The sequence below is a fragment of the Camelus ferus genome, chromosome 3 (genome assembly GCF_009834535.1).
Source record: "Camelus ferus isolate YT-003-E chromosome 3, BCGSAC_Cfer_1.0, whole genome shotgun sequence".
Taxonomy (NCBI): Eukaryota; Metazoa; Chordata; class Mammalia; order Artiodactyla; family Camelidae; genus Camelus; species Camelus ferus.
In genome coordinates, this window is record NC_045698.1 from 28,532,487 (window position 1) to 28,560,477 (window position 27,991).

The window sequence follows — 27,991 nt, forward strand, 5'->3', positions numbered from 1 at the left end:
TTATTTTTGTTTTTCTTTTTGGTGGGGGGGGGGGACTAGGTTTCTTTATGAATTTTTAAATTAATTTCTTATTTTTTAGTGGAGGTACTGGTGACTGAACTCAGGACATTGTGCGTGCTAAGCATGCACTCTACTGCTGAGCTGCATCTTCACCCATAACACTCTTTGGTACTGTTTCCTTTTGTTACAATTATAAAGCTACTTTAAAGATTCAGAATGGCTGACAATTTAACACAAACCCTGCCAACAGTGCCCCCTGGGATGTAAGATTTCTTAGCAGCCAAAGATAACTTGCTTTAACTTTTGTTGAATACAACTTAATATTTTATTCAGGTGGTTAAATTTTAGAGGAAACAAAAACTCACTAATTTAGATGAGACAAAAGTCACAATATTCAAGAGCTAAAATTTGGTCAAGCACTATATTTTACATTTAGGCACATTGTTTAAAAGGTGCACAGATAGTCGGCCTTTTTTTTTTTTTTTTCAATTTAGTTTTCCCAGAAGTTAAAACAGTTAAGCACATTATAAACCTATGAAAAATGGTGTTTTTCTTTATTATCCATTTTCCAAATCAAAGTATTTGAAATTGTATTGTTTAATATACTCTGGTCAAAACATACATGAACATGTCTAAGAAATATTGTACCACAAAGACTGATTTCTACTCTACTACCAACTTACGGTTACGTTGTATGTGGACTTTCACTCATCTGGTCAAGAGAACTCACAATGAAAATACGATTTCTATTGTAGATGGGAGCGATGGAAGGAGTCAAGAGGGAAAGATTTAAACACATTTTTTTCCCCTTTCATCTTAAAGGTGCATGGAGTTCTACATCCACCCACAGTCCACCAATCATTAACTTACTGTGAATGGTATTTCTGCAAGGTCAAAAAGGGTGGAGGGGTTGGGTGAGAGGGCTGGACTTTATATAAAATCACTTAAAACTCTGAAAAACTACAAAACCATCCCAAGAGAAAATATAATCAAAGTAAAAGCAATGGAGTTTATTTCAGTGAAATTATTTTAAATTAGCTATGATATATTAAGCTCCCATATTCCCCAACCTGGTAGAAAAGTTCCTCTCAGCGAGAAGTCATTTATCTAAATGGCAAAACTTTTACATATCAGTAAAATCTGTTATATTTAAAACTATGTATACAGTACATTTCTGGCAGAAACCTTATACATCTTTCAGTTGTCAAGACAAAGTAAAAATATGGTTGCATAAAATCACAAAAAAATATAAATTGCTGAAAACATAATAAAAAAAGATTAAAAATCATTTGCATTGACTCCCTTACATTTTCAATTAGTAAGAATTTGCTAACAATAAATTTGTGAAAATTCTGATGCAACCTTGACATACTCATCCAAAAGTTGTCATTTCAAATATCCCACCTTAAAAAAGAATTTACTGCAATAGACTGTGCATTTATACTATTTGTACAAGTGCAATATTTAAATATCTTCAAAATAAAACTCAGTAACTAAAAGGAATCACAATAACTTAAAAAAGAAGCAAAGTTTACAAAATTAACAATTTTTAGAAGATCCTATTTAACTGGTTCCTCTTTTTGTTTCTCACGTCCCATAGCAGGTTATGAAGACATTATAACAATGTCTTAGTTCTATATACAAATCTGTAGCTTTAAAAATACAGTCTTCTGTTCTTAACATTAGGAACATAATGCTGCATTTAGAGAGCCTACACGAAGTCAACATCCCCAAAACAGAGAGCCAATACAAGTTATAAATACAATTGGAACTTATATTTAAATAGAACTCCTATAATTGTATTCAGCTTTCAGATTCTAAGTTGAATAGAACAAACCCTGGACAAAGGAAGCAAGATTTTTCTTTTGAATTCAGTGCATGTTTCTAAGGGTGCTGGAGCCAAATCTTCAACGACAGTAACTATGCAAGCTGTCATGACATTTGAGTACATTATTTATCGTCTGTTTACATAGGTGCTCACTGTATTTGCCAAAAACAATCCTATAATACAAAGAGTCTTAAAATAGAAAACAAAGATGGTTCTGTTGCAATGGAAAAGTAATTAATACCAAAAAAAATTTCTTGAAGTGAAAATAGTATAAGGCAATTATGAGTGATACAGTATTTTATTTTTTATCAGCATTCCCATGATACAAATTTTATCTGAGGTGACTCTAAATCTTCTCTTACACCTACTATGCAATGCATTATACTAAGAGCAAGAAAAACAAAACACAAATCAGAGCTCTTAGGAAGATTAAGCGTCTTTAGGAAGTTCCCATAATGCTGCCTTTTAAAAAGTAATTAAAATCCAAAATAAATGTCACCATTTAGAAGAACTGATTTGTTCCATATTTTATCAAAATAATAATAATGTAATATCTGACTAAGGAGACATAACTAAATGTAATGTGTAAACTTTAACTGGATCCTGGTTTTAAATTTGGAGGACAATGGGGGGAAATCTAAATATGCATGATTAGATAGCATTAGGGAAATATTAATTTTGTAATGGTATTATGATTTTTTTAGGAGAACATCATTATTTTTTAGAAGATGTTTAAAGTGTTGAGAGGTGATGAGTGTATCTGCAATGTTCAAATGGTTCAGGGGAAAAAAGCATATAAACACACACATATATATATGTGAAACTGTACCTACATACAGATACAGACAGAGATAAAGCAAATATGGCAAAATGTTAATGAGTGTTGAATCTAAGTGGTAGATACAGATGTGATCACCTTACAGCCTTTTAATTGTTCTTTTAAAAATGTCCATAATAAATTTGGAGATAAAGCCGTATCAGAGCATTTAAACAGTTTGTAAAAGATGTTTTATGCACTGAATCAATTTAAAAGATACATGATTGAATGACTAGAAATTTTTGCATACATTCAACACTGACTGACATGATGAGCAGAGGAATTTGTGATATTGGCAAAAACAAGATTATTTACAGTATATCCAACTCAGCTCTTGTGACAAAGAGTAATTTATGTATAGAATATAGTGGGACAAATTGTAAAATTAAACTTAGTGCCTAGAGTATCTGAATATGTAAGTTCTGTGTTTTTGGACTTACCAAACTAAAGAAAAAAATTTAACCATGTCCAATATCTTTAATGTGACTTGCCATATACTACAGAATATTAAGGAGGGGATATGGAAAAATTATTCAGACTGTCCCTACTGTTGAAGATGTTTGCTATTCAAGAAGGAGCCCAGAAAACAAAATCACCTATAAAGGTCTCTGGGGATTCTAGGCAAATATTTACTGAATAAATGTATGAAGCAAATATATAACACATCAATATGTAATAACACATGAAGGCCTTTGTGGTAAATTAATATTCAACAAAGCCCTGTATACACTAAATATAAAACAGCCAAAAATCAAGTGAGCCTGAGAGCCCTATAATTCATTGTGTATATTATATTATGCTATATACCTACTGAACAATGAACAACAAAATTATCTTAATTCACTTTTGCACATTATGCTTTTAACTATTAATCATGTTCCAATCCCTGTGCAAACTGCATTCCAAAAGGCCAATCTTCGGTTATAATTATGTATAACTTGATTATAAATGGAAGCATTTGGCTATGACTTATTATGCATGCTTATTGCTATCAAAGAAATAAGAAAAGTTTTAGGTTTACTGTGCAAGAATTTTAATTAGATTCGCACACATCTCAAAAAATTCTATTGTGTGACTTCCAGGTCTTGGAGTTAAGTCAACAGGAGAAGAGTCAAGTGAGGTGACAGATGAGGTAAGAGAAGCTTCTGAGGATTTTCCTTGAGCCTCAGCATCTGAGTCATTCCTTTGGCAAGCTCGATAGTTGCTAACTGAGCCCGATCTCTGTGGCGTAGCAGTCCCTGATTTGGCTTCAGTAATTTCATCTGGGTAAAAAATATTTCAACTTATTACAATCCATGAGACCCTCCCCAAAATTTTAAAGGTATTTAATTTGCTTCTTTAAGTGAGATCACTGCCAGCTATCAAGAGCATGTTTATTTCAAATACCCTACAAAATAGAGACAATGAGTCTGGATTAAGCCACTTGCCTTTTTTACACACAGCAATGTATTCCCCTGATGTAATTTTACATATGTAAGACTGGGTGCATATGTAGCTACTCATCAGTCTTGCAATCAAGATTAAGAGCCCAATAAACTAATAATAAGGCTTGATAAATATTCCCCAACAATCATAGTCAATCTTTCTATATTAAAATCATAAGTGAACTTAAAATTTGGAAGGAATCTTAGAAATCATCTCATCCAAATTTTCATTTTATTGATAAGAAAACATAAACCCCCAAAAGTTAAGTGACTTGCCATAGGTAATGAACAGACTGGTAAATCCAGAACCCAAGTCTCCTAACTCTCATCTCAGTGCTTTTCATTCTGCCACCTTCTCTTCATATTTGATTTAGGGTCTTATAAAAAAACAATTCCAGTGAACAAAAATCAAAGAAAAACTAAATTTGGCAAAACAATACAAAAACGGAAAATGGTCATTCAGTCGGTAAATTCAGGTACTAATAACCTAAGGTTACAAATTTAGTCCAAATATAGTGAAAAAGCTAAAACCTGTCCCATATCTCAGACTGCATGAGGATGTGTTAGTAGAAAAATATCATCTGGACATAAAGATAAGCAGACAAATGAGTTTGTCCACCACATCAGAGCTCAAACCTGTGTCTTTCTGATACTATGTAGGTATGATCTTTTGAGTTTATAAAGAACACAAAAAATTCATAGGTAAATTCATCTTAATAATTCCATACAATCTTAGATGAACGAAAGTGGCAACATATATTAGTTTAATTGATTTGGCCAATGATGAATTGTCATAAACTTATACTTAATTAAAGGCTCTATTTGTGAGACAGCATTTATAGATATATACATACACACACACACACACACACACACACACACACACACACACACAGCTGTACCCTTTTATAATGCTGGGGTAGAGAAAAAGAATACATATTTACTTGAACTATGAGTCAAGTGTTCCATCAGTCTTTTTAATAGACAAGTTAAATTAGGTTTAAGAGTGTATATGTGGGGGGGGGGAGGGTATAGCTCAGTGGTAGAGCACATGCTTTGCATGCACGAGGTCCTGGGTTCAATCCCCAGTACCTCCATTTAAATAACTAACTAACTAAATAAATAAATACCTAATTACCTCCCCCCAAAAAAATTTTTTTTAAAAATGTATATGTGTGGGAAATCTGAATTAACGTAAATTTTAAACCATGGTATGATCTTGCACCATTTGCTAGAAGTCTGCTAGTCTATTCATATATACCTTGGCATATAAGATATATTTCCCATTTAACATAAAAGTAACAACAACAACAAAAAAAACTTCTGCTTTCTGCAATTAATTAATTACCTCAACTTAACCAATCTGAATAGTTGAGAAGGAGATATTCTGGCAAACTACACATAATGGTAATCAGAGATGTATACTCTAAGTATAGATTTTCATTTTCAAACTACTAAAACAGTAAAACAATATAATGTTTCTTTAATAAAACTCAAGAAGATAGTTTAAAGCCTTATAGTGTAGAAGGATTAATATTTTGACAACCAATTAAAATATCTAACTTTAAAATTTTTAAATATTTCAGTGATCTGATCATCAGGTTGTCTATGACTATTTATGACTGCAGGGAAATAGAAATGTATAGCAGTTTAGGTTTAAGGTTAACAATGTCATTTTAGCTAACTATGATGGTCATCTGGGACATAAAATGCTCTAGTCCCAGGAGTCTTTACACAGTGCATTCCACATAAAAATGATCTATTACTTAAGAACACTTTATTGAAAGGTAAATGAAATTGGAATCATGTAACTCTCACAAAATTAGTATCAGAAGGAAGGAAAAGGCTGCTTCAGAGGGGAAAAATAACCAGAAGAACCATAAGTTCCTAACTGTACAAAACATTTCTCTCCCAGCCCTTGCAAGAAACCTTACTCAGCAAATAATTCTTTGTCCTATAAATCAAATCTATTTATAGTGCTTTGTATTCAACTCTAAAAGCTAATAACTATTCTTTAATTCTTGATGAGGGACGGTAATTAGGTTACTTATTTATTCATTCTTAAAGGAGGTACTAGGGATTGAACCCAGGACCTCATGCATACTGAGCATGTGCTCTACCACTTGAGCTATACCCTCCCCCTTGTTCTCTAATTCTTAAATGAATTTTACTAGATATCAGATTTTTTAAGTTTAGTAATAAAAACTAACAGAAAAGTCAACATTTATTTCTAAATAAAACATTTCATCTTACCAAAATGAACTATACTGAACAACAAAAATGTAGCAGAAACTATCACTTTAGGATCAGACTGATCAGGCTTTAAGGATTTTAAAACAAGATAATCTCCAAAGGACAAAACACTATTAACAATATTCACAGATGTTGATAACACAAAGGCACAAAACCTCACATTTTATGTTCTTTTGCTATTGAATTACTAGAACTATTCTAGAAGCTTCAAAAGAAACAAAGATTTACTAAAACGCCAAATTGGGTAACAAGGTCTAATGTGTCATCTATATTGTTTGTGTGATCTACATACCGTCAATACTACGGAAATCCAGTAAGTATGTTCTACTATCCACTTGGTATAACTGTAGGCTCATTTTGGAGTATGTACTTGTCACGGGATTCTTCCTTCGAACACGCAAATAATACGGGTTTACAACCTAGCATATGGTATGAACAAAAACAAAGTCAAAAGCAATCCTTTTTAAAAACATTTTATAGACTACAGGTTTGTCATGTATGCTAATAATCAGAATGCCCTTTCTTTCTTACCTTCCATTCATAATCCAGCTGTTTAATTGCTCTACAAACTTCTGCCATGATATCATTCGGTCGACTTTGACTTCTAATTCCCAAATGCCATTTTGCTTTCCTTACACCTTGGTGTTTGGATTTCTGTGGATTTAATTCATCAAGTGTATGGCGTGCCCTTGGTGTTTCAGCAACCAGGAATGGTACTCTTTCAGGGTGGGGCCGAGTCAAATGGTGATCATCCAGAAAAGAATCAGGCGGGCTTGTTGCCAAGTAAAAATCTTTGGCCTCATTCATTATTCTTCTGTTATCTATTATGAGGTGGTAAGCGACTGCCAAAGGGTCCTGGTGATTTCTGTTATAAAGGCAGCTGAGAACCTCCTCTTCTGAGCATTCAAATTTTTCACACACTTCTTTTAAGGCTTCATCATCAATCATGGTTGAACTATATGATGGATCCTCAGGAAAGAGATATTTTGGAAGGTCCTGTTTAAACCATTCATGTTCCCTGAGAGAAAATGGCAGAGGTCAGAAGGATTTTGAGTGGAGGTGAGACTGAAAGTAACAGTTTGGGGAATTTAGGGTATGAATTCATTTATATTTAGACTTATACTGTATTACCATTTTTTTAAACTGAGATTTTCCTCTTCTGGGTCACATTTCATTGTATATACTGTCTAGAAATGCTACAGCCTTCTTCTGATTGTATGAGGGAGAAAACCCTGCTGTAGCAACCGGAAAAGGAAGTGTCTACACTTTTATTCAAAGCTTTGGAACAAATGGCAATGAGAAACAAATGGCAAAGGCCATCTTACTTCCAGCTAGGAAAGAGAACATAAGTCTGTGGTTTCATTATAATACTCTTTGGATATAATGTTAAGTGAAAAAATAATGCAACAACAAAAATGGCTATTACTGAGTGCTTACTATGTGGCAGATTTTAAGCTAAACCCATCAAAAACATTATCTCACCTCATTTTCAAACAACTCTATGAAAATAATATCCCCTTATGTTAAATGAAGGAACTGAGGATTTCTTAACTTCATATATAAAAGTTTAATAGTAAAAGCTTACAGAAAAAGTCATACATAAAAGGATATTTTTGACCTGAACTACATTAAAAAATAAGCTGAAGCTAAAAACATCAAGTAAGGAAAACACCCAAAAGAACAATAATATTCTTCTGGGTGATGGAATTGTAATTCTCTTTTCTAATGTTTTGGTGTTTTCTAAGTCTTTTTCAATTGCCACATATTTCATTTAAATTGGAAAAAAATACGTAAAACACAAGAAAAAGCATCTCTCACTGAGATATTTTAAAATACAAATTTTAGAGAATGATTCATCCCTCTCCTCTAGTGGTAAAATCATGCCCTGCCATTCATGGTCTCTTTCTTAGCGAGTCTACAGCATGGAGTAAATGAGAAGGAATCAAGCTTTAAGTTCTACTTATGATCTTTCCTTCTTCCTCATTACCCTAATGCTTTCTTCTTTACTACTCCCAGACATACATCTGATTTCTTTGTCTCTTCTCCCTCCATCTCAGAGAAATATGCTTTCTAGCCATTAGAAAACCAAGACAAATTTCCATAAGGAAAAAAGAAGCGGAAATGATGGCAGAAGAAACAAAGTTTGCAGTGATTTTTAAAAATCTTCATCAGAAATGGCTCCCCCAAATTTGAGAAGGGATTTTGTCATCATCACTTTTGCCTTATTTAAACTATTAGGTTGAATCATATGAAACTGGCAACACTGAATTTTTTTTAACCTACAAAACAGCAATTTCATATGAAATTCAATGTGTATTACTGCCCCCCAAAAAGTGTCATTGATTGCATTAAAATTTTCTCATTCTTTAAAATAAAAAGGAAAAAATACAGTAATTCATGAGATCAGAACTCAAATAACAATACACAAATTTACTCCTCAAAGTATTAATCCCCATGAGAATATGTAAAAGTCAAACATGAAGCATACTATTTAAAATCTTAAAGAATCACTACCAAATCTAGTACCCCACCAGGGTCCTTTTTATTTTTCATTAGCTTTTTTTTTAATTTAAAAAGTTATGAAATGTTCATTGTTAGAATTTCAGAACCAATAAAGAAGCCTAAGTAAAACGTTAAAGCCCTCCCACCTACCAATCTTACTCCCCTGAGGCGGCCAGCTTGGTGTGTATTTTTAAATATCATAATAAAATAAACAAATGAGTCTATATACTATCCTTAACATAAAAACAGGATTACATTGTACATACTGTCCTGCAACTTTTTCTTTCACTTAATTTATATCACTCATACTATCAGATCTGATCACCAAGTTGCTTTATGTACCTGATATCTTTGATTGTGGCTCTCTTCATGGGATCCACCTGCAGCATATGTTTCAAAAGGCTAATCACAGAAGGATTTAAATACTGAGGGGTATAAAAGATCCCATCACATATCTTCTTAAAAAGAGTTGGCACATGATCATCATCAAATGGAAGGGTTCCACACAATAAAGCATAGAGAATAACGCCACTACTCCATATATCTACCTCTGGGCCAGCATACAGTCTGTAACAGGAAACAGCAACAGCATTACACAATTGTTAGCAACTCAAGAGTCAACCAATGGTTTCTATAAGTCACCACTGCATACTATACATAAAGATTCTGTACTAATTCTATCATTATCTTTAAAAGCAAAAATTAAGAATTTTTTTAAGGTACAGATTATAGCTAAAATCTTCTTCTCACTATCTTATAAGGGTCATCATGATATCCAACCAATAGGGCCAAACTTTGAACAAACATCATTACTGAATTTAAAACCACTGTTTTTTTCCTTACAGAGAGATTAAATGATCTTTCATCAACAGAGAATGTTCCTTACTGATGACTCTAAAGCCACTCCCCCCAGTAACCCAAGACCTCATACCAAAGTCAAAAGGATTAGAGGCGGTAGAAGGAAGTCCAGCTAACTGATTCACAGAAGATTTTAAACTCTTATTTGCAATACACTGTAGACTACTGACTTAACTAACTGCAGACTAGTTAGATAACTAAGTCAAAGCCTGGCTTCAGGGAAAGGATTTCTTTCAATTGGTCAAATGAACTGTTGAACTGATCAATAAATACTGTTTTGAAAGTAAAGTTTCCATATTTTAGACCTCACAGAAAGACTTTATCCAAACTGGGAAAATTAGACTCCAGTAATGGTCCATGGCATATATGCATAATTACATTTCTTTTTATTTATTTAATTAACATTGCCCCCAGCATCCAGGTCCTGAATTGTTTTCTTACCAAAATAATTTAGACAACTCATATGAAATAATTTAAACATTATGTTAATATAAAAAAAAAGATGAACCTTGATAAATCTAAAATTAGATATTTCTGCCTTACTCATAGCCATGTCTTAACACAAATATAATTTCTCTGAGCAGTCTAGGCAAGCAAGCTTATGAAAACAGTAAAAAAAAATACTACTATATTTCTGCATTATGAATTAATCAGGATGTAAAGCATTCAAACAAAGAAACATGGTTTGAATGAAAAGTTATTAAAAGTTAATTATAAAAAACTAGTAAACAAACTTTAGCCTCTCTGTTTTCAATTTCAGTGGTATGGTGAAGAACAATTACTCTTGAAAAAAATTAAATTTTCCTGTCATCTAAACTATTAAAAAAGCTGCCCTGTCCAAAGATCCTCATGTTCTCAATGCTGGTGGTTAGTAAATAGAGAGATTAAAATTATTATAATATTTCAGTCTCTAGAAGATTCAGAGAATGAAAATTCAAAATAAATGATATCTGAAGATTTTATCAGTACTTCAGTCCAGTTCCCCAAGACCCCCTATCATAAAAGCTAAAGCTACTACAAAATTCCATCTATTGGAAAAATTAAAGGGGGGAGGGTATAGCTCAAGTGGTAGAGCATATGCTTAGCATGCTCAAGGTCCTGGGTTCAATCCCCAGTACCCCTTCCAAAATTAAATAAACAATAAAACCTAATTACCTCCCCCCTGACAAAAATAATAATATAATAATAATTTTAAAATAATACAATAATAAATTTTTAAAAACTAAAAAAAATTAAAGCTACACATTACATTTTAATTTTTCATCTAAGTAAATAGTAAACCATTTCTAACTACTAGATAATTCTGTATTATTCAAGTTTTTAATGTCTTGCTTATCTTTAAGACTCAGTAATTTTAAACCTTCAGTTTCTTTCACTGGGGAAAAAAATGAAAGTACTCTCATCTAACAAATATAATGTTGACTTGCAAACCAACATTCTCCCCTATAAATGGAGTCCTTAATCCTTATTCACTTATGTTTTATTCTTAAAACAGAATACTTTCTGGATAAGAAAAGAATAAGCCTTAAATTTCTTTCCTTTCATTAGAATTGAATATGATACTATAGACTAACAAAATGTAGGAGAAAAAGACAATTACAAATATACTGGTGAGGGAAAGGTCAAATACTACCTTCCTGAAATTACTTCCGGTGCCGCATAGTTGGGTGAGCCACAACTTGTTCTTAAAAATTCACCATCTGACATCATGTTTGAAAGACCTGAAAATGCACAAAATCCACTACTCAAGATTTCCCAAGGACAAAAATACAAACAAAACTCCATTAAAAAATAAAACTGAGTTTGTGTTAACATGATAAACCATCATTTTGTTCTTTGCTTCAACAGAGTCCTATAGTCTTCACTGTTCAAAAATCTTTTATTTCTGGAAAACAGTTGTAATCTGTTTCAACTTTTAAATTTAGTGCATTGTTGGAGTGTAATGAATACGTACATATATATATATATATATATATTTTTTTTTTTTTTTTTGAGGGAAGAAGTAATTAGGATTACTTATTTGATGGAGGTACTGAGGATTGAACCCAGGATCTTGTGCATGCTAAGTATGTGCTTTACCACTGGGCTATACCCTCCCCCACAATGAGTACATATTAAGCTACTTGTTATTTTGCTTACTAGAATAAACTTGGCTTGTTAAGTTTTATTAACATAGAATACTAGGGAAAAAAATGGAGGACAGAGGAGTAGCAGAATTAAAATGGAAAGTTTCTATTAACCCTTGTTCTGATTCTTTAAAAAAAAAAACAATAATTTTGAATATCAAAGTTCCTTCATAATTTTACTCCAAAAAGAACCTCTGCCTCCTCAAAACTGCAATGTATAAAAATAATGACAATTAAAGAATAAGGAAGTCAAATAATTTAGTCAGTTAACAACAACAAAAAAACCCAGTAGCTCAGAGTTATTTGGCATTATTTAGTGAAACTCTATAGGTTAAAAAACATATATACATATACAAAACTAAGGAAAATATAATTCGAAAATATCTCCTCTGATTTTAACTGAAACTAAGCAAAGAGAGTTTTAGAGATTCACTTTTCTCTTAGGTTTAATAATGTCAATAGCAATTTATATAGGAAATAAATTCATTAAATTTTCCTCGAGCTGAAGTTATGCTTTTCTATCATTTAAAATATTTTATTTTTTAAAATAATTTTGTTCATATAATTTACCTTCTGGCTTTCAAAGTATGAATAACTCCATCCCAGTCTCTCTCAGTCTCTCTCCTCTTGCTCCATACTCGATCAAAAGAACACACTGGAAATAGGTTGCTAACTTCTCCTTCATAAATAATAGTCTCTTTTCAAATGATGTCTCTAATGCTGCCAATTTAAATTGTTTACCTAATGTCATAAAATTCAATTTTAAAGACATAAAGCTAAGAAAAGAGTATTCTTTATTTTTATTCCTTCTTGTATGTTCAGACAAATGGTGAAGATATACCACTTTAGGATACTCAGTCTATTATATAAAAGTAAAAGTTATCTGAAGAATGCTACTGATGTTTATTAAACATAAAGAATATATGAAACTATGAAAATCTCCTTACCAAAATCAGCTATCTTTGCATTCATGTGTGCATCAAGCAGGACATTTTCAGGTTTCAAATCTCTGTGCACCACCATGTGCCTGTGACAGTAATCCACACCAGAAAGGATTTGTTGGAACAGACGTCGACTTTCTTTTTCATCCAGCTAAGAAAAGTAGAGAGGCATCTGAAAAGTGTGTCTTTCAAAAGAAATGATTCTACCTATAATTCTCCAACCTATATAACTGTGAAAATGCATGAAACCTTCCAAACGAACCTCACTCACGAGATACTTTTGAACTGGGGAGAAGATATAGGCAATGCAAAATGGAAATGCTAGGAGGACCTTACAGCTCAAACCAGTAACTCAGCTTCCTAATATCATCACTCTCTTGACTATACTCTAACAGCTTGCTTTCATCTAACTCTCATGTGCTATTTCAAATAATTTCAATTTCTACTTAAAACTAGACATGTTTTCTCCTATAAACTGGAAATGTTTAATCCTTGATTCCTTAAACAAATATTTATTGAACACCTTTGATGTGCCATGCACTGTTTTAGACACTCATGATCTAGCAATGAATAAAACAAAGGCCCTAATCTAAAGAAAATATATAATAAACAAATAAATATAAGTAGTGCTAGTGTTTTGAAGAAAAATAAAGCAGGATAAGGGTACAGAGAGTTATGCTGAAGCGGGGAATACGGTTTTGGACTATATGAGGAAGCAACATTTAAGCATTGTTAATGAATTAGCAAGCAACCATGTTATCATATATCCTGAAATAAAAGACGTTTTAATTTAATGAAAGAAAAGCCTTAATTCGTTCACTTTATAAAATATAACAGCATTTATCTTTGCTTACTGAAAAGATTTTATCTTATGCTGTAATTGTATTTTTAAAATATTCTTTAAAAGTTTCTCTTTCCATTTATCCATACTTTATTTTATATTTTTTCCATAAGTAAAAACCATTATTTGGATATACCTGCTCCCAAGAAGTCATATTTAATAAAGGAGCTATTACTCCTCTAGGCAAAGGACTCTAAACTTGCAGTTCTCTAACAGAGGTCACAAATTAGGGTTCTAAAATCAGACTCTCCAACCTTAAATGGCATGGATAATCTGGAAGATAAACCAGTCATTTCTTTTGAAAGCAAAACTAAAACTATCAAAATACCAAGAGATACCCTCCCTCTAGAAAAAATAATACATTAGCAATCTAACACCTTTATTTCTAGAAGAAATGTAGGTTCATTTTTTAATACAACTTTATATTAAACATAGTAAATGAAAAAAAGAATGTGTTCTAAATGTGAAAGTGAAAAACATTTGATTATACAAAATACAAGAGGTAAAGTAACTAGACAGGCTACAAAAAATGAAAATTATATTAATAATAAGTACAGTACAAAGGATCAAAAAGGGGAAGTCTACAAAGAAAGATTAGAAAAGTCAAAGCATATTTTCCTTTAAACATGGCAGATGGAATCTTTTGTCCCCACTCCTTCAAGTATCACTAAAATGACAGCATGTAAAGACAAAAGAGCAAGAGAAGAGAGAACAGAAATCAAGGAGTCACTAAGCTGGAGAGTAGATGAACATTGATGAGACTTGGCAAACCACAGAAAGCTGAAACCTAAGCCTGTAGGGGTGGAAACCAGCAGTAAAACTCGTCCACACAGACTCCTGGAAGGGCTTAGATATGGGAAGTGCTGGGAACTTCTGAAGGTAGAAGTGAGAAGTGGGCTGAAAACAGGACAAGTGGTTGAAAAGGAAGTTTTAAGCTCACCCTTATTGGGGAGTAAGACCCATGATTTACTCTTTAGTAAGGCTGAACCAGCTCTGTTCTCAAGGACACCAAAGTAGGAACGAGGCACCAGAAGGAAAATGTGGGGATTAAGTGAAAGTCAACATACTAACCAGTGAGGTTTGTGGGCCTTTCCCCCATTTAGTTCCCAGAGTGCTGGCACCTAAGCTAATACCCTCAAGGAAACTGCAGGTTTCTTCTGGAGCAACTATCTGATCCAAGGAAAAATACCTGTAATTACTGATATTTGGTGTTCCCTAATAAAACGGACAGGTCCCTGCCTATGCGACCTATGGGAAGGCCCACCAATCCGTAAGTTCCATCCATGTGAGCCTGGCATTTAGTATCTCTCAAATGAGTGGACAACCCAGAATCACCAGACAGCTGAGCAAGAGCCATGCACAAAAGACAGAGACCAATAAAATGAACAGAAAAAACAGGGAGCAGGGAGCACGGAAGGTACAGAAGCAATGAAGGAAACAGAAGAAAACGTTTTTTAAAAAACGAACTGTCATCCTCAGATAAGTTTGTTATCTCCATGGAACAAAATAATAAGCTATTTTAAAGACAATTTCAGAAAGCAAGAAAAAAGACCTTTGAATAGAAAATGAAAGCTGCAATTTTAATATGCAACAGGCAAAACTGAAGAAAACTCCCATCATGTAAAGTAAAATGATCAAGACATGAAAAACAGAAGGAAAAAGATACGAAAGCAAGATACCAATTCAACCTGTGCCTGCTCTCATTTTTTTAGACAGAACACTGGGGCAGGGAAGAGGGTGGGGAGGATGTGGGGAGTGAAAACACAAGGAATACCTGACACTGAGATGAACCACACGAAGAAATGGTAAAATCAAAAGTAACTTGGTTAATGATTTTGATTTTGATGAAAGGAAACAGATATGCTATACAGGACAAATGAATGTATGATATAAAGAACTATAGATTGGGAGGGAAAAAAACTGGCTTCTCAGTGCTCAACACAGCTCTTCCAGAAAGAGGTGTGCATACCATGTACTCTGGGTGTTCAGAAAAGGACGGGCGAGGGGCAGTGTTCAGTTTTTGTATCTGTAACTTAAGATACTATTCAAAATGTCTTCTGAAGTTCCTTCCAACTCTAAATTCTTTAAGTCTAATTCCTACCTCCTTCATGGTGCCTGTTCTTACCATTCCAGGTACATCAGATTTCTGAAACCGAAAAATGAATGCAATTTAAATGTGGCTAGGGTTGACTAGCAAGGCCTAGATCTTTAAGTATTTAAGAATATATTTCTTAAGGATTAAATATATACTTTCAGATATATATTAAAAGTATCTGTATGCTCCAGAAGTTAAGTCTGAAGATCATGAGTTCTGGGGTCTCAGTCCAATTCTGTCACTAGTAAATCATGTGACCTTGAGCAAATATATCAACTATGAGTCTCAGTTTCCTTATCTGTGTAAGTAGGCTAAGGAGATAATCTTTAGGATCCTTCCTTGCTCTAAGTAGTCTGTATTTCTAGGCAAATATATGACTAAGGGAACTGGTTGTTAAATAGACCTCTTAACAAAACTGCCTTCTGATATTCTGATACTAGAAAGTGATAAGGGGAATTACAAATATACACAGGATTAAATCAGAACTGCTTACCCTTCCATTTTTACAGATATAATCAAATAGCTCTCCTCCTGAGACATATTCCATCACCATGAAAATATCAGATGGTGTACTGATGACCTGGTACCTGGTAAGAGAAAACATTATCTACCAGTATTAAAACATGTATATTCATTCATTCAATAAATATTTACCAAGCACCTAAAATATACCAGGCACTGTGCTAGGAGCTGGGAAAATTACAGGGAACGAAACAGATTCTTTGCTCTCATAGAGTTCATGTTCCAGGAGCCAGGAAACAGACACTAAATAAAAAAGCAGTATCTCAGGTGGTGGAACATGCTATGAAGAGAAACAAAGCAAACTATTGGGAATCTTTAATACAGGGTGTTCAAGGAAGGCCTCTCTGATTAAGTAGCACTTAAGCAGAGCCTGATGGAAATAAGGGAGCAAACTATGCCATTTTCTAGGAAAAAGGTCAACCAGGCAGAGGGAACAGCAAGTGCAAAGGCCCCCCAGGTGGAAGCCTGCCTGGCCTGTCTGAGCAATGGTAAGAAGGCTAAAGCAGAGTGAGCAGGGAGAGAGAAACAGGACATGGAGTCAAAAAGGTAACGAGATCAGAGGACATAGAACCTGACAAAGCCATGATGAGGTTTTGGCTTTTACTCTATGGGAGAAAGAAAGCTATTGAAGGTTTTACGCAAAGTAGTCATGCGATCTGGCCGATTAAAAGGGTGACTTTGATTTACAGCAGCAGTGTGAAGAACTGACCGTGGGCAATGCGGTGGGAGCAGGGGGCTAATGCAGCAGTCCATGAGAGAGATGAAGGGGGCTCACGCTGGGCTGATGACAATGAAGGAACTGAGAAACACTCAGATCCTAGATACATTTTTAAAGGAAGAGATGGAATGGAGGGTAGGGAGTGAGAGAAATAGGAAAGTTAAGGACAGTTCGCCGTGAGGAACTGGATGTTAACTGAGAAGGTGAAGACTGGAAGACGAGGCGTGGGAGGTTAATAAAGAGTTCAGTTCTGGCCATGTCAAGTTTCACACGCCTCGTACACATCCAAATGGAGATGTGAAATAGACAGTGGGCATATGAGTCTGGAGTTCCATGAAGAGGTTTCAAAAGCAGGAGATGTATATTTAAGGGTCATCAGCATAAAGATGGTATTTAAAACCATGGCACCTCAACAAATGAGAAGAGGTGAGAGTTGAAACAAAGGTGAGAGTTTGAATCAGCCAGTTCAGTACAGAAACCTAACTGGTTTAAATTTATGCCTGCATAATAAAGCTGAGCAGTAAATAAGTTATCTGTAGACCCTACAATTGGCAACTGTGAAACAACAGTACTATTATGGCCTTTTGAAAGGTTGGATTTCTGAAATTCTATTATTTGTGATTTGTTTTATCAGATATAAGCAGTGTAGAAGGGATCCCTTTCTATTGCGTTGTCTCTAGTGAGGCTAACTGACATCATGTGGAAACTGGGAGGTCAAGAGTTGTTACCACCAAATCATTGTTGGTTCTACAGCAACAGGGGCACTGAAAGTTACCTATTGGAAGGGCATCAATCCAGAAGGTAAGAGAGAATGCGAAAGAATGACAGCTGATAAGCACAAGGGCAAAACATGAATACAGGCTTAAGCGACCATGAATGGGGTTAGAGAAATACAAGAACAGGAAGAAATTTTAAAACCCTCAGGAGCTGACTAAGAAATGTCACTCATCTGTCTCACTTGTTAGATTAAGCACGTGAACAAAAATGATGAATAAATGATATGACTATATTAAATATAATTGGATCTTACAGTTTAATTATATGAGGATGCCTGAAAAGCTTGAGGTTCTGAATCTCTCTGCGGATTTTTCCTACTACATCAAGGCTTCGAATCTTCTGTCGATTGAGTATCTTCACAGCAACTTTATGCCCAGTCAATTCATGTTTGCCAACTGAAGGAGAAATAATTTTAATAAATTAGTGCCAGGTTTGATTAATAACACTTAGAACTATTCTAAGAGTAGTAGTCTTAGCGTTCTCTGAAAACACTTGAGAAATTCTAAGTTCCTTTCAGTTCTTCCTGATTTACCCCTGAATGTCTGGATGTTTAAGAGTGACTAAATGGGAGAATACATAAGAAACTAGTTAAGAGTGGTTTCCTCCAGAAAGGAAAGCTGGAAGGCTAAGGAAGAGAGAAAGAAAGAGACTTCCTTTTTGGCTCTCTACCTTTTTGTACTTTTAAATGATCTTAATTTACTCTTCATTTTTTAATCTATCACATTTACAAATTGAACTTTTTTCTTTTGGTGGGCAATTCTATGGATTTTAACATATGCAGAAGTTGGTGTAACCACCATTATAATCAGATACAGAATAATTCCATCACATCATTCCAAAAAACTCCCTCATGCTAGACACACTTCTATCCATATTCCCTTGAATCTTTTATATTTTGGTTCATGAGAATGACTATTTTATAGTGATAAAATACAGCGGTTATGAAATAAGAGAGAGCAAGGCAAATTTTAGAACAGAACTGAAACCACTTAGAAAGCAGTAAGTTGCAGCAGAAATGTGACAGAGAATTTTATGGAACACATACCAAAAAATTTGGAAGAAATTAGCAGAATAGGAGGGAAGGTGATAGACAAGGCGCAGAGAATCAAGTAAAATTCAACTCATGAATAGTAAGGAGTAGAGTATCATTCCACCTATAAATAATAGAAGCCCTCCCACCAAAAAATTAAAAAGGCAGAACAGACAGAATGAAATCAATTACCAATCATGGTATAGCTTGACTTTCCTCTAATACTTGAGCATTTCATCAAATTATAAATTAGTTAGAAGTACAGAGGCATAACTTTTCCAGTTTTGAAAAGGTGGAAGAAATCACAAAAGTGTAATTATATAAATATTCAAATAAAAATCAAGACAGTGATGGGGGAAGGAAGGTATTGTGACAGCAACTGTAAAGAGATCATTCAAATTCTCACACATACACACACATACACATTACAACTTAAGTAAACAGGCAGGGTACATGATCAGTTTGGTTTTTAATGGAAAATTAGGATACTAATTCCTTTTCCATGGCTGGGTATACCAACAGAACATCTTAGGGCAATAAAAAGGCAATTCATGTCCTGCAATAGTACTAAGGGTAATATTTCATTTTTTAAAAAATGTGTAGTTCCCCTACTCATAATTTAACTTAGAATTAAGTAGATGAACGATGTGCATAAAAATGTTTATTATAGTGTCTAATGTAAGAAAAATACTGCAGTTAACCTAAATGACCAATTTCAGAGAACAGTTTAATACATTGTCATTCCAACATAAGAGTCTGAGAGGAAGACTATGGGAAATGTTCTCATAAACATGAAAATAGCAAACAAAAATTGTATATGCATTCTACATTTTCCAGCTACACAAAAATATTTACATAAAAATGATAATGTGCTAAAATAGTTATTCTACATTGATCTGTTTTCGAATTTTACTTACTTATTTATATCTTTTCAATTAAAAAAATTTCCAAATGGAAGAAAAAAATAATAGATATTAGCAGATTCACCTCTTCCTGGATTAGGGCTGAGCACCCAATTCCACCTCCACATGAGAAGGAAATCTGTGTACAAAGCAGAGACTTCGCAGTCACACAGACCTGGGCTTTGTTCCCGCATAAAGGTACTTACTAAATGTTTGACGTGGGCAAGTTAAATTACTTCATCCTTCTATTTAAAATAAGAATACAAAATATTCCGTAAGGGTGACACGAAGTAGGGTTTGTAAAGCAATTTCCATTGTGCCCGGCACGGGAAGTGCTGGATAAATAAATGGTGGCTATTACTATTTAGGGTTATTTATTTTCCATTGCTCCCAAATCTGTCCCCTATTCCTATCTAATCAGTCCTGTGTTTTCTAGTTTAATCCTGTATAGCCAGTTTTATCTCAGCTCTTTGATTTGTGCCCTTTATCCACTTAGAGTCAGTAGCATGCCCTTGTCCAGGCACATCAGTACTAAATAAATAAATAAATAACAGCTGTAATTTCTATACATCTAGCTTCCATCCCCATAAACTTCAATCCCACTAACCTGCTCCATCCTCCCCCACCCTGCCAACACCAGATATTTCTAGCTTCCAAAGTTCAACCCATTTCCTGACTTTGGTTAATTTTCAACATAATATTGCTAGGACATACATACACATAGCGCCAAGATCCTATACAGTGTTTTCACCTACTACCCAAAAACTGTAAAAACACTTACTCGGTCATAGAAGAGCAGAGGTAAAAACAGGTTCATCTGATTTAAGTTTAAATCAGATTTTTTAAATGATTACTATTTTAAAATTATAAATCTGGTTGATTTATAATATGTAACACAATTAAGTTATACAACTCACTAGTTAATCATAACATAACACTCTGTACCCAAACACCAACCCTGGAAGACCGGTATTATTAGCAACAAGTAACTGAGGCACAGGAAGATGAAATACTGGCCCAAAGTTACGCAGCTAGTGACGGACAAAGCCAAGATATAAACCCAGGTCTGTCTCAAAAACTTGTGCCTTTTCCAAAAATGGTAAGTGAAATGTGATACTTTTAAAGAGATAATCATCAAAAGACTATTACATGGTATAATAATACAAATATAAATATTCTTTTAGTAAAACATAAACAGAAGTTGAACATATCAGAGGAACTCTTAATTTACAGTCTTACGGTGTTGAAAAGAATAGACTGAATCCTCCATTTAGAATAAGAGTTATTATAAAAATTCATTCATTAATATAAGAAATAGTTATTGAGTACCTGGAGCACCTACTATGTGCCAGGCACTGCTACTGTCACTTTATCTTGCATGAGAAAATAAATCCGGTCGACCAAAAACCTGCCTCCTATCAATTTCAATGTTTTAAGACAAGATACCAAGAAGACATTTTATTCATTCTATCAAACCAATTGAAAAGTTACTCAAAAAGTACAACAGATCCTTGAACAACATGGGTTTAAACCATGCGGGTCCACTTACAGGATTTTTTTCAGTAAATAAATATTCAGCCTCCTTATCTCTGGATGCAGAACCTGAGAATATGGGGGGCCAACTAACTATATTATGTCACTTAATATAAAGGACATGAGCAACTGTGGATTTTGGTATCCTCAGGGGCTCCTGGAACTAATCCCCCACAGATACTGAGGGACGACTGCATCATAAGGGAGAAATGAAGTGCATAAAACTAAAAGCATATAAAATATAATGACAAATATAGTGGGTTGAATATTGCCCCCCCCCATTCATGTCCACTAGAACCTCAGAATGTGATCTTATTTGGAAACAGGGTCTTTGCAGATTTAATGAGTTAAGGATCTCAAGATGAAATCATCCTAGATTTAGGGTGGGCTCTGTATCTAATGACTGGTGTCCTTATAAGAAGAGAACACAGGCGCACGCACACAAACACAAACACATACACACACACACACACACACACAGGCAGCCACGTGATGATAGGCAGAGACTGGAGTTTTGCTATGACAAGCCAAGGAACACCAGGAGACACCAGAAGTTGGAAGAGGTAAGAAACAGATTCTCCCCTAAAGCCTTCAGAGGGAACGAGACCCTAGCAACCCCTTGATTTCGGACTTCTCTTCCAGAATTCCAAAACAATTTCTGTTGTTTTAAGCCACCCACTTCATGCAGCCCTAGGAAACTGATTGGGTTTTTTTCTAAAATATGGTACTCACCATTAAAGTTAACAAGTTAACAAAAGTAATTATTTTTTGAAAACAGATTTTCTAAACTGCACTACGCATGTCCAAGAATTCTTAAACAGAACACATGATGACAGAGAACCAAGCAAACGTTCACCTTGTATGAGCACCAGATACTCCCCTGTGCCCTCACACAGTGACACCCATGGGAGTTACTCAGCTGGATAGGACATCTTGCTCCCAGGCTATTACGTTGCAGCTCCTAGGGTTTTCTGCTTTTTGAAGTTGTGTCTCATCCTTCACAGCCTATCAGGAGTCAACTCTTAAAGCCTCCTCTCCAATGATCTAATTTCAGGATTTTAATTTTCTATGGGCTAGAAAAATCATAAAACTAAAATTATTAGAATAGGGCATGCTTTGCATGTATGAGGCCCCAAGTTCTATACCTGCAACTCCACTATAGTTAAACTGCTGAGTAGGCATTCCAACTGACTTCTCACCACTGTTTAATCCTTGGAAGGGATTATAATTTAACAACAACAAAAACATAAATAGTAGAATTATTAGGAAAGATTTTCTAAAGTAGGCTCTACAAAACAATAGACTGGAGACTCTCCGCGGAAGAGTCTCCTCATAATGAAGGAGTCTGAGAAAGGATGTATGTTCCCCTCTTGGAAACTCATTATACATATTAACACAGTAATAGCTCTGAAAAGCCTTACAGTAAAGAAACCTGTTAAATGTTTAACCTGGTATTTCCCAGTCTTAACTGGATACAGGTCTTTCCCTCCATGATTTTAAAATAACGTCCCAACATTGATGACTCTAAATATTTTCTCAAAGTAGACAGTATCTCCTATTATTTTTCTCCCTTTTTCTTCCCAACAGTCTTGCTAAATAAGGCCATAATATGATAACATGTTATGTTTTCCCTACTTATAGGAACAGAGATACTTGCCTTGAATCCAACTGCCGACATACTTCAATATTAGAATTTCAGTAGCATAATACTTTTGAAAATAGTTATCTTCTTATAGCTTAGGAAACACACATTATCACATCCAAGCCTCACAATAAACCTATGATGCAGGTAATATGATGCTCTGAGAGATGATATAACTTGTTGAAGGTGGGACTGGTCTTCTAATTAGAAGAATTCCCAGTCTTTGACCTATCCACTCTACCCCACTGACAATGTGCAGTGGGAGGGGGGAAAAAAGCCTTATTTAGCACAATATCAAAAACCTAACTTTTCTCAAAACTAGGCTAAAGATTCTCCACTGACTAAACTCAGTTGCAGACAAATTAGCTGGTGCTCCATGGTCAATCAATGCAGTAAATGGACTTGGTCAGGAATAATGCATTACTAAGATATCACTCCCCTTTCCAAAGCCTAAAACTGGACTCTTCAGACGGTCACTGTTTTACGGTAATGTTAAGATGTTACTTTTGATTGAAAGGGAAGATGGTTATTTCTGCCATGGAAGACATGAGTCACTCACAGCAAAGGTTACCAGAATTCACGTCTCCCTCACAACAACAGCAACAGATGAGTCAACTAAATATTAGCTAACAACCTGTTACTGCTTTCTAAAGGGAACTCTGTCTGACTGAAGCACACAGTAACAGATGCTCTTCTAATCAGAGGTGAAACAAGATCATACTCTGAAAGGAAGAATTTTAAATACTGACAGATGCCACAAAGATAAAAGTACCTACTAAAGATATTCTAATCACCTCACCATTCATTCCTGCTCTAAAATTAAAAACATAAAAACCTCACAGCTAAAAGTATCACAGAAGTAACAATCCTGTAGAAGGATGAATTTTAAAAGCTATTGAAGGAAATTTGAGAAAGGCCCCTTTTCGGAACAAAACATTTCAAGCATCCCAAAAGGCAAACTAAATACGCATGTTCCACCCAACAGCAACTTAAGCAATAAAACGTTTCAGATGCACTGAAGCCCTGTATGACTCCTTCCAGATTCCTTTATCCTCTCTCCCCCTAGGGATTCCCACCATCTTGAAGGTGGTGTTTGTCTTTCCCACATGTATAAATCCATAAATGACATAGTAACAATGTTTTTCATGTTTTCTTTTACAAATTTAATTTTACATATTCTTTTGAATACATAACACCTGACTACACAATTCAAAAATACAAAAGGATATACAGCGACTGTCCCCCTGCTGCCTAGGTCCCCTCCCTTGAACAACTAATGCAACACAGTTTCATGTGTATCTTTAAAGAGACATCGGACACATACATACCAAGTAGTCACATTTAGATATTTTAATTTGCCCCTGAATTTTTATACACAAATGGTAGATATACTATACACTTTGTTCTACTATCCCCTTTTTCCTCTTAAAAATATACCTAGGAAATTGTTCCCTATATTATATAATCTCTTGCTTTTTTTTCCTTCTAAATGTTTGCAAGGTATACCACTGTATGGATAACCATAATTAACTGCTGTCCTACTAGAAAGATTACTTCCAATCTTTTGTATTTGTAAACAGTATGGCAATAAATAACTCATTATTTCATACACCTACTGGATAAATTCCTAGTTGAATTTCTGGGTTAACTTTAATAAACACTGTCACATTCTGTAGAGGTGGTACCAATTTATACTCCCACCAGCAATGTATGAGTGTTTTTGCATGGTTTTAAATTTTATATAAATAACATGACGGTGCATACTCTTCCACTTCTTCTGGTTTTTGTGGCCTAACCTTACAAACTTGAAATTCACCCATGCTGATATATATATATATATATATCTAATTCATATACAGATTTTTTTTTTTTACTTAAAGAAGCTTTAAAATAACTCTGTGACCCTTCAGCCAAAGAGAACAGCCACCTATTTACCTGAAGTTGCAGTTTTATATATAAATACTCACCAACTCAATAAATAGATTGTACGTATAAACAACTCGTTTGCCAAAGACTACCCACCCCACTAAAGAGGCATCTTCTCTTGGAAAACTAACAAAAACTGCCATTTTAATTTACTGCAATAGTAACATGACTCTGTTCATTCATGCTTTTATAACTGTTCTGTCTGAGAGGAAAGGGGCGTAGACCCCACAAGGGGAGTAGAGACTAACACCTTGAAAACCAGGAGGGGAAAAAAGCTGTCTTGGAAATAATAAGATAATTCAAGCACAATCCCGAACTAACCCTAATTGTCTGTTTAAAGTTTCCACTCAAAATGTTACCATTAAATTACCAGAGGATTTTTTAAAGCCTGTAACAAGAAACAAAATAATCCCTACGAATTTACAGGCCTCTCTGCACCCCTCCCCCAATAAGTTTCCTCTAAGATGGAATATCGTATTGGGAATGTTTCTGCTTATCAGTAGCACATCTTCTACTAGATGCCTTTTCTATGTTTAATTTACCAATGTGTATGACTGATTTTAAAACCTCTATTCCAAAGTATCTCCATTGAAATATATGGCTAATCATATAATTTATAATAATTCTTGTCAAATTCCTGGCTGTGAGTTACCAACAACCACTATAGTAGCTATTTTTGCCTGCTCACTGAGCATCTGTGTCCCTCTTTTTCTCTTCTAATACTCATTTCTGTGTAGGTATCTACCCTGTCCCCCATACTATCCAAGCACTTCAGAAGATGCTCTCCCCCAACACACACACATCCAAGAGTGAGCCATATTCCTCCAAGGGTAATGCCATCTCCCTGCTTACAGGAACACAAACCTAAGTCAGTTAGCACACAGCATCCCTGGCCAGAGGGGCTGAATGAGTCAGTGAGACTGAGGAGTGCTGTGCTGGGGCTTCCTTGCTCTTGACAGAGAACCACATATGTTCTTGGCTAGGGTGAGTTGGATTTTCTTTTATTTGGGGCAAGAAGCAACCCAACTGTTTAACAACTTAGAAGATGCACTGGTTGAGGATTTTGACCATCATCAACTAATGTATTTATGAACAAATATAACCATGACTATGAAACCCATAACCCTTTGACTAATACTGGCCTTCCTATATTTGGAGAGACTGTTGACTTTAACAGTGTGTGGTACTTCAAGAGAGGCACATGTGGAGGAGTGAAGGTTAAGGAACAGCAGTCACTGGAGGGATTCATGTCAGAGCCACATCACAGATCAAATCCGGAAAATGAAAAATGTCCTCTTTCCTATCTGCCATGCCAAAAGCCACCTGGCAGATAAGAAAGCGAGATCTGACTCTGCTCAGATCTATATTAGGAGAATAATGAGCATCCTAATCCAAGCAGAGCTCTGGGAGGGGTGAGGACATCAAGACTGTCATCACTGTTTTGGGGGCATTAATGAGTACCTCTTACAAATACTTGTAAACTGAAAGCAGTTTGTAATTGCTAACAAATAGAGACACATCGCCAAAAATAAATAACTTCAAGGCACAGAAACATCTTACTGGTCTAATACAGACCCACCCTAATGGCTGTTATTACCCTATTCTGGTATTTGTTTCTTACTTTCTTACGTTGTTGGCCTTGCTGATTTTCCTAAGAAGGTTTAGGCAGTTCCTTCTCTGCGGCCTATACAGCAACTTTCTAGTTCTATGACTCAGAAAGGGCAAGAGAAGGAAGGGCTCTCCTCTTCCATCCCTAGATGAAATCAGAAAATGTTTGTTTAGCTCTGGAAGAGCAAGGCTCAGTTAATCCACTGTACAGACTTTCACAAACTTTTTTTCTTTCAAGTCAAATATTTAACCAAGAGATTTTATAAGCAAGTCACAGGCTACTATTTATCCAAAGCCAATGCACAGAATATTTTTATCAGTTCCATACTTCCTTCCTCTACATCCCCAATAATAAAGTCAAATATTTTGAAGAAAAAATATTTATGCCTCACAAATTTGCATTAAACTTTTTGTGCCAGAATTGGTGGCTTGGAGAGCAAGTCTGTTATTTCCAGACTACTAACTTGAAACACAAGGGTAAGCGATTCCACATTTTTCTTAAAAAAAAAAAAAATCAAATTATGTGCACTAGGCTGTTTATTAAAATATAAACTAAATATCATGTGAAAATAAATGCAAACGAACTGCATCAATGAATTAATAAACACTGTCTGGAGGCAAAATCTGCACTACCAACCAGGTTTGGCACTGAGACTGCCAAACTGTTAATTCAGAAACACTGAAGGCACGGAGTCTGCATTCAGACCGTAAAGCATGGATCGCAAATATATATACGATCAGTTTATATTCATTAACTCCTCCGAAAAAATTAATGATACTTTCTGACGAGATGGCCTTTTTTTTTTTTTTTTAATTTTGTAAACTATTCCCAAAGCAACCTTACTTCGGCGGAACACATTTCACGCTTGAGAATCAGCCAGGGCAGGTAAGTCCTAAAGAGGACGGAAATGTGGACAATGCCGAGGACCGCCAGGGAAGCGACGGGCTGGCCCTGAGCCAAGGAGCACAGCCGGGGCGAACGGGAGGCCGCCTGCCCTGGGTTCCCGGCGGAGACCCCGCGCCCGCACCCAGCACCCGGAGCGCGGCGCGCAGCCCCAGACTGCCGGGCCTGGGAAAGTTCGCACCTCCGCATCCCCGCCCCTCGCACGGACGAGCCCCTCCGGCCGCGGCGCCGTCCCCATGGCGACCAGTCCCCACCCCACCCCCACCCCGCCTCGGGAGCCTGCGCCGCAGCCCCGCGGCGGCCTCGGGCTCCGCTCCCGCCGGAGCCAGGACGGGAGCTGCCGCGGAACGCCGGGGTCGGGGGAGGATGAAGAGGTGCGAAAGGCGGAAGTCGCCCAGAGTCCGGGCGGGGGCCGAGCCTTGCCCCGGAGTTCCTCACCCTTCACTTTCCCGAAGGTCCCGACCCCCAGCGTGTCCCCCAGGATGTAGTGGCCGATCTTCACCCGCCCGTCGTGTTTCTGCTTCTCGGCTGTCGCCATCTTTCTCCAGGAACTGAGTCTGCGCATGGCGCCGCGGGAGGGGGCGGAGGGGGCGGGCAGGGCAGCGCCGGGGGCGGGCGGGCGGGCGGGGAGGGGGTGGGGACGCGGGAGGGGAGCCGCGCCGCCCAGCCGCCGCCCTGCGCCGCCCGCCGGGTCCCCGCAGTCGGCAGTCGGGCGAGAATGCTCCCCCTGGCGGGCGGGCCGGC

The 27,991-nt window shown here is 35.9% G+C and overlaps 1 protein-coding gene and 1 non-coding gene across 4 annotated transcripts; one reads left to right on the forward strand and one right to left on the reverse strand.

Annotated features, from left to right (window-relative positions):
- Window positions 1-407: 407 nt before the first annotated feature.
- PRKAA1 (protein kinase AMP-activated catalytic subunit alpha 1) lies at window positions 408-27,842 on the reverse strand. 3 transcript variants are annotated; one of them, XM_032471442.1, is made up of 9 exons: window positions 27,686-27,842; window positions 17,956-18,097; window positions 16,179-16,272; window positions 12,756-12,900; window positions 11,316-11,403; window positions 9,167-9,391; window positions 6,854-7,340; window positions 6,615-6,741; window positions 408-3,907 (listed from the first exon to the last, which is right to left on the reverse strand). In XM_032471442.1, the coding sequence occupies exons 1-9, from the start codon at window positions 27,810-27,812 to the stop codon at window positions 3,663-3,665; spliced, it is 1,680 nt and encodes a 559-aa protein (XP_032327333.1). In that variant the 5' UTR covers window positions 27,813-27,842; the 3' UTR covers window positions 408-3,662. The 3 variants fall into 3 exon arrangements, with proteins under 3 accessions (XP_032327333.1, XP_032327345.1, XP_014421810.1); XM_032471454.1 differs by lacking the exons at window positions 16,179-16,272; window positions 17,956-18,097 and having other exon boundaries at window positions 27,686-27,782; XM_014566324.2 differs by lacking the exons at window positions 16,179-16,272; window positions 27,686-27,842 and having other exon boundaries at window positions 17,956-18,094.
- TRNAA-UGC lies at window positions 5,095-5,166 on the forward strand. Its single transcript has one exon. It is a non-coding gene; the product is annotated as a tRNA-Ala (tRNA).
- Window positions 27,843-27,991: the final 149 nt, after the last annotated feature.

What these genes read in the sequence shown, in the direction of transcription:
- PRKAA1 (XM_032471442.1), bottom strand. Translation starts at nt 27,812, where the DNA reads ATGCGCAGACTCAGTTCCTGGAGAAAGATGGCGACAGCCGAGAAGCAG. An exon ending in TGCAAAGATAGCTGATTTTG is followed by an intron (nt 11,404 to 12,755) that starts GTAAGGAGATTT and finishes GTGCATTTTCAG; the next exon opens with GTCTTTCAAACATGATGTCA. An exon ending in GCCACAATCAAAGATATCAG is followed by an intron (nt 7,341 to 9,166) that starts GTACATAAAGCA and finishes ATTTTCTCTCAG; the next exon opens with GGAACATGAATGGTTTAAAC.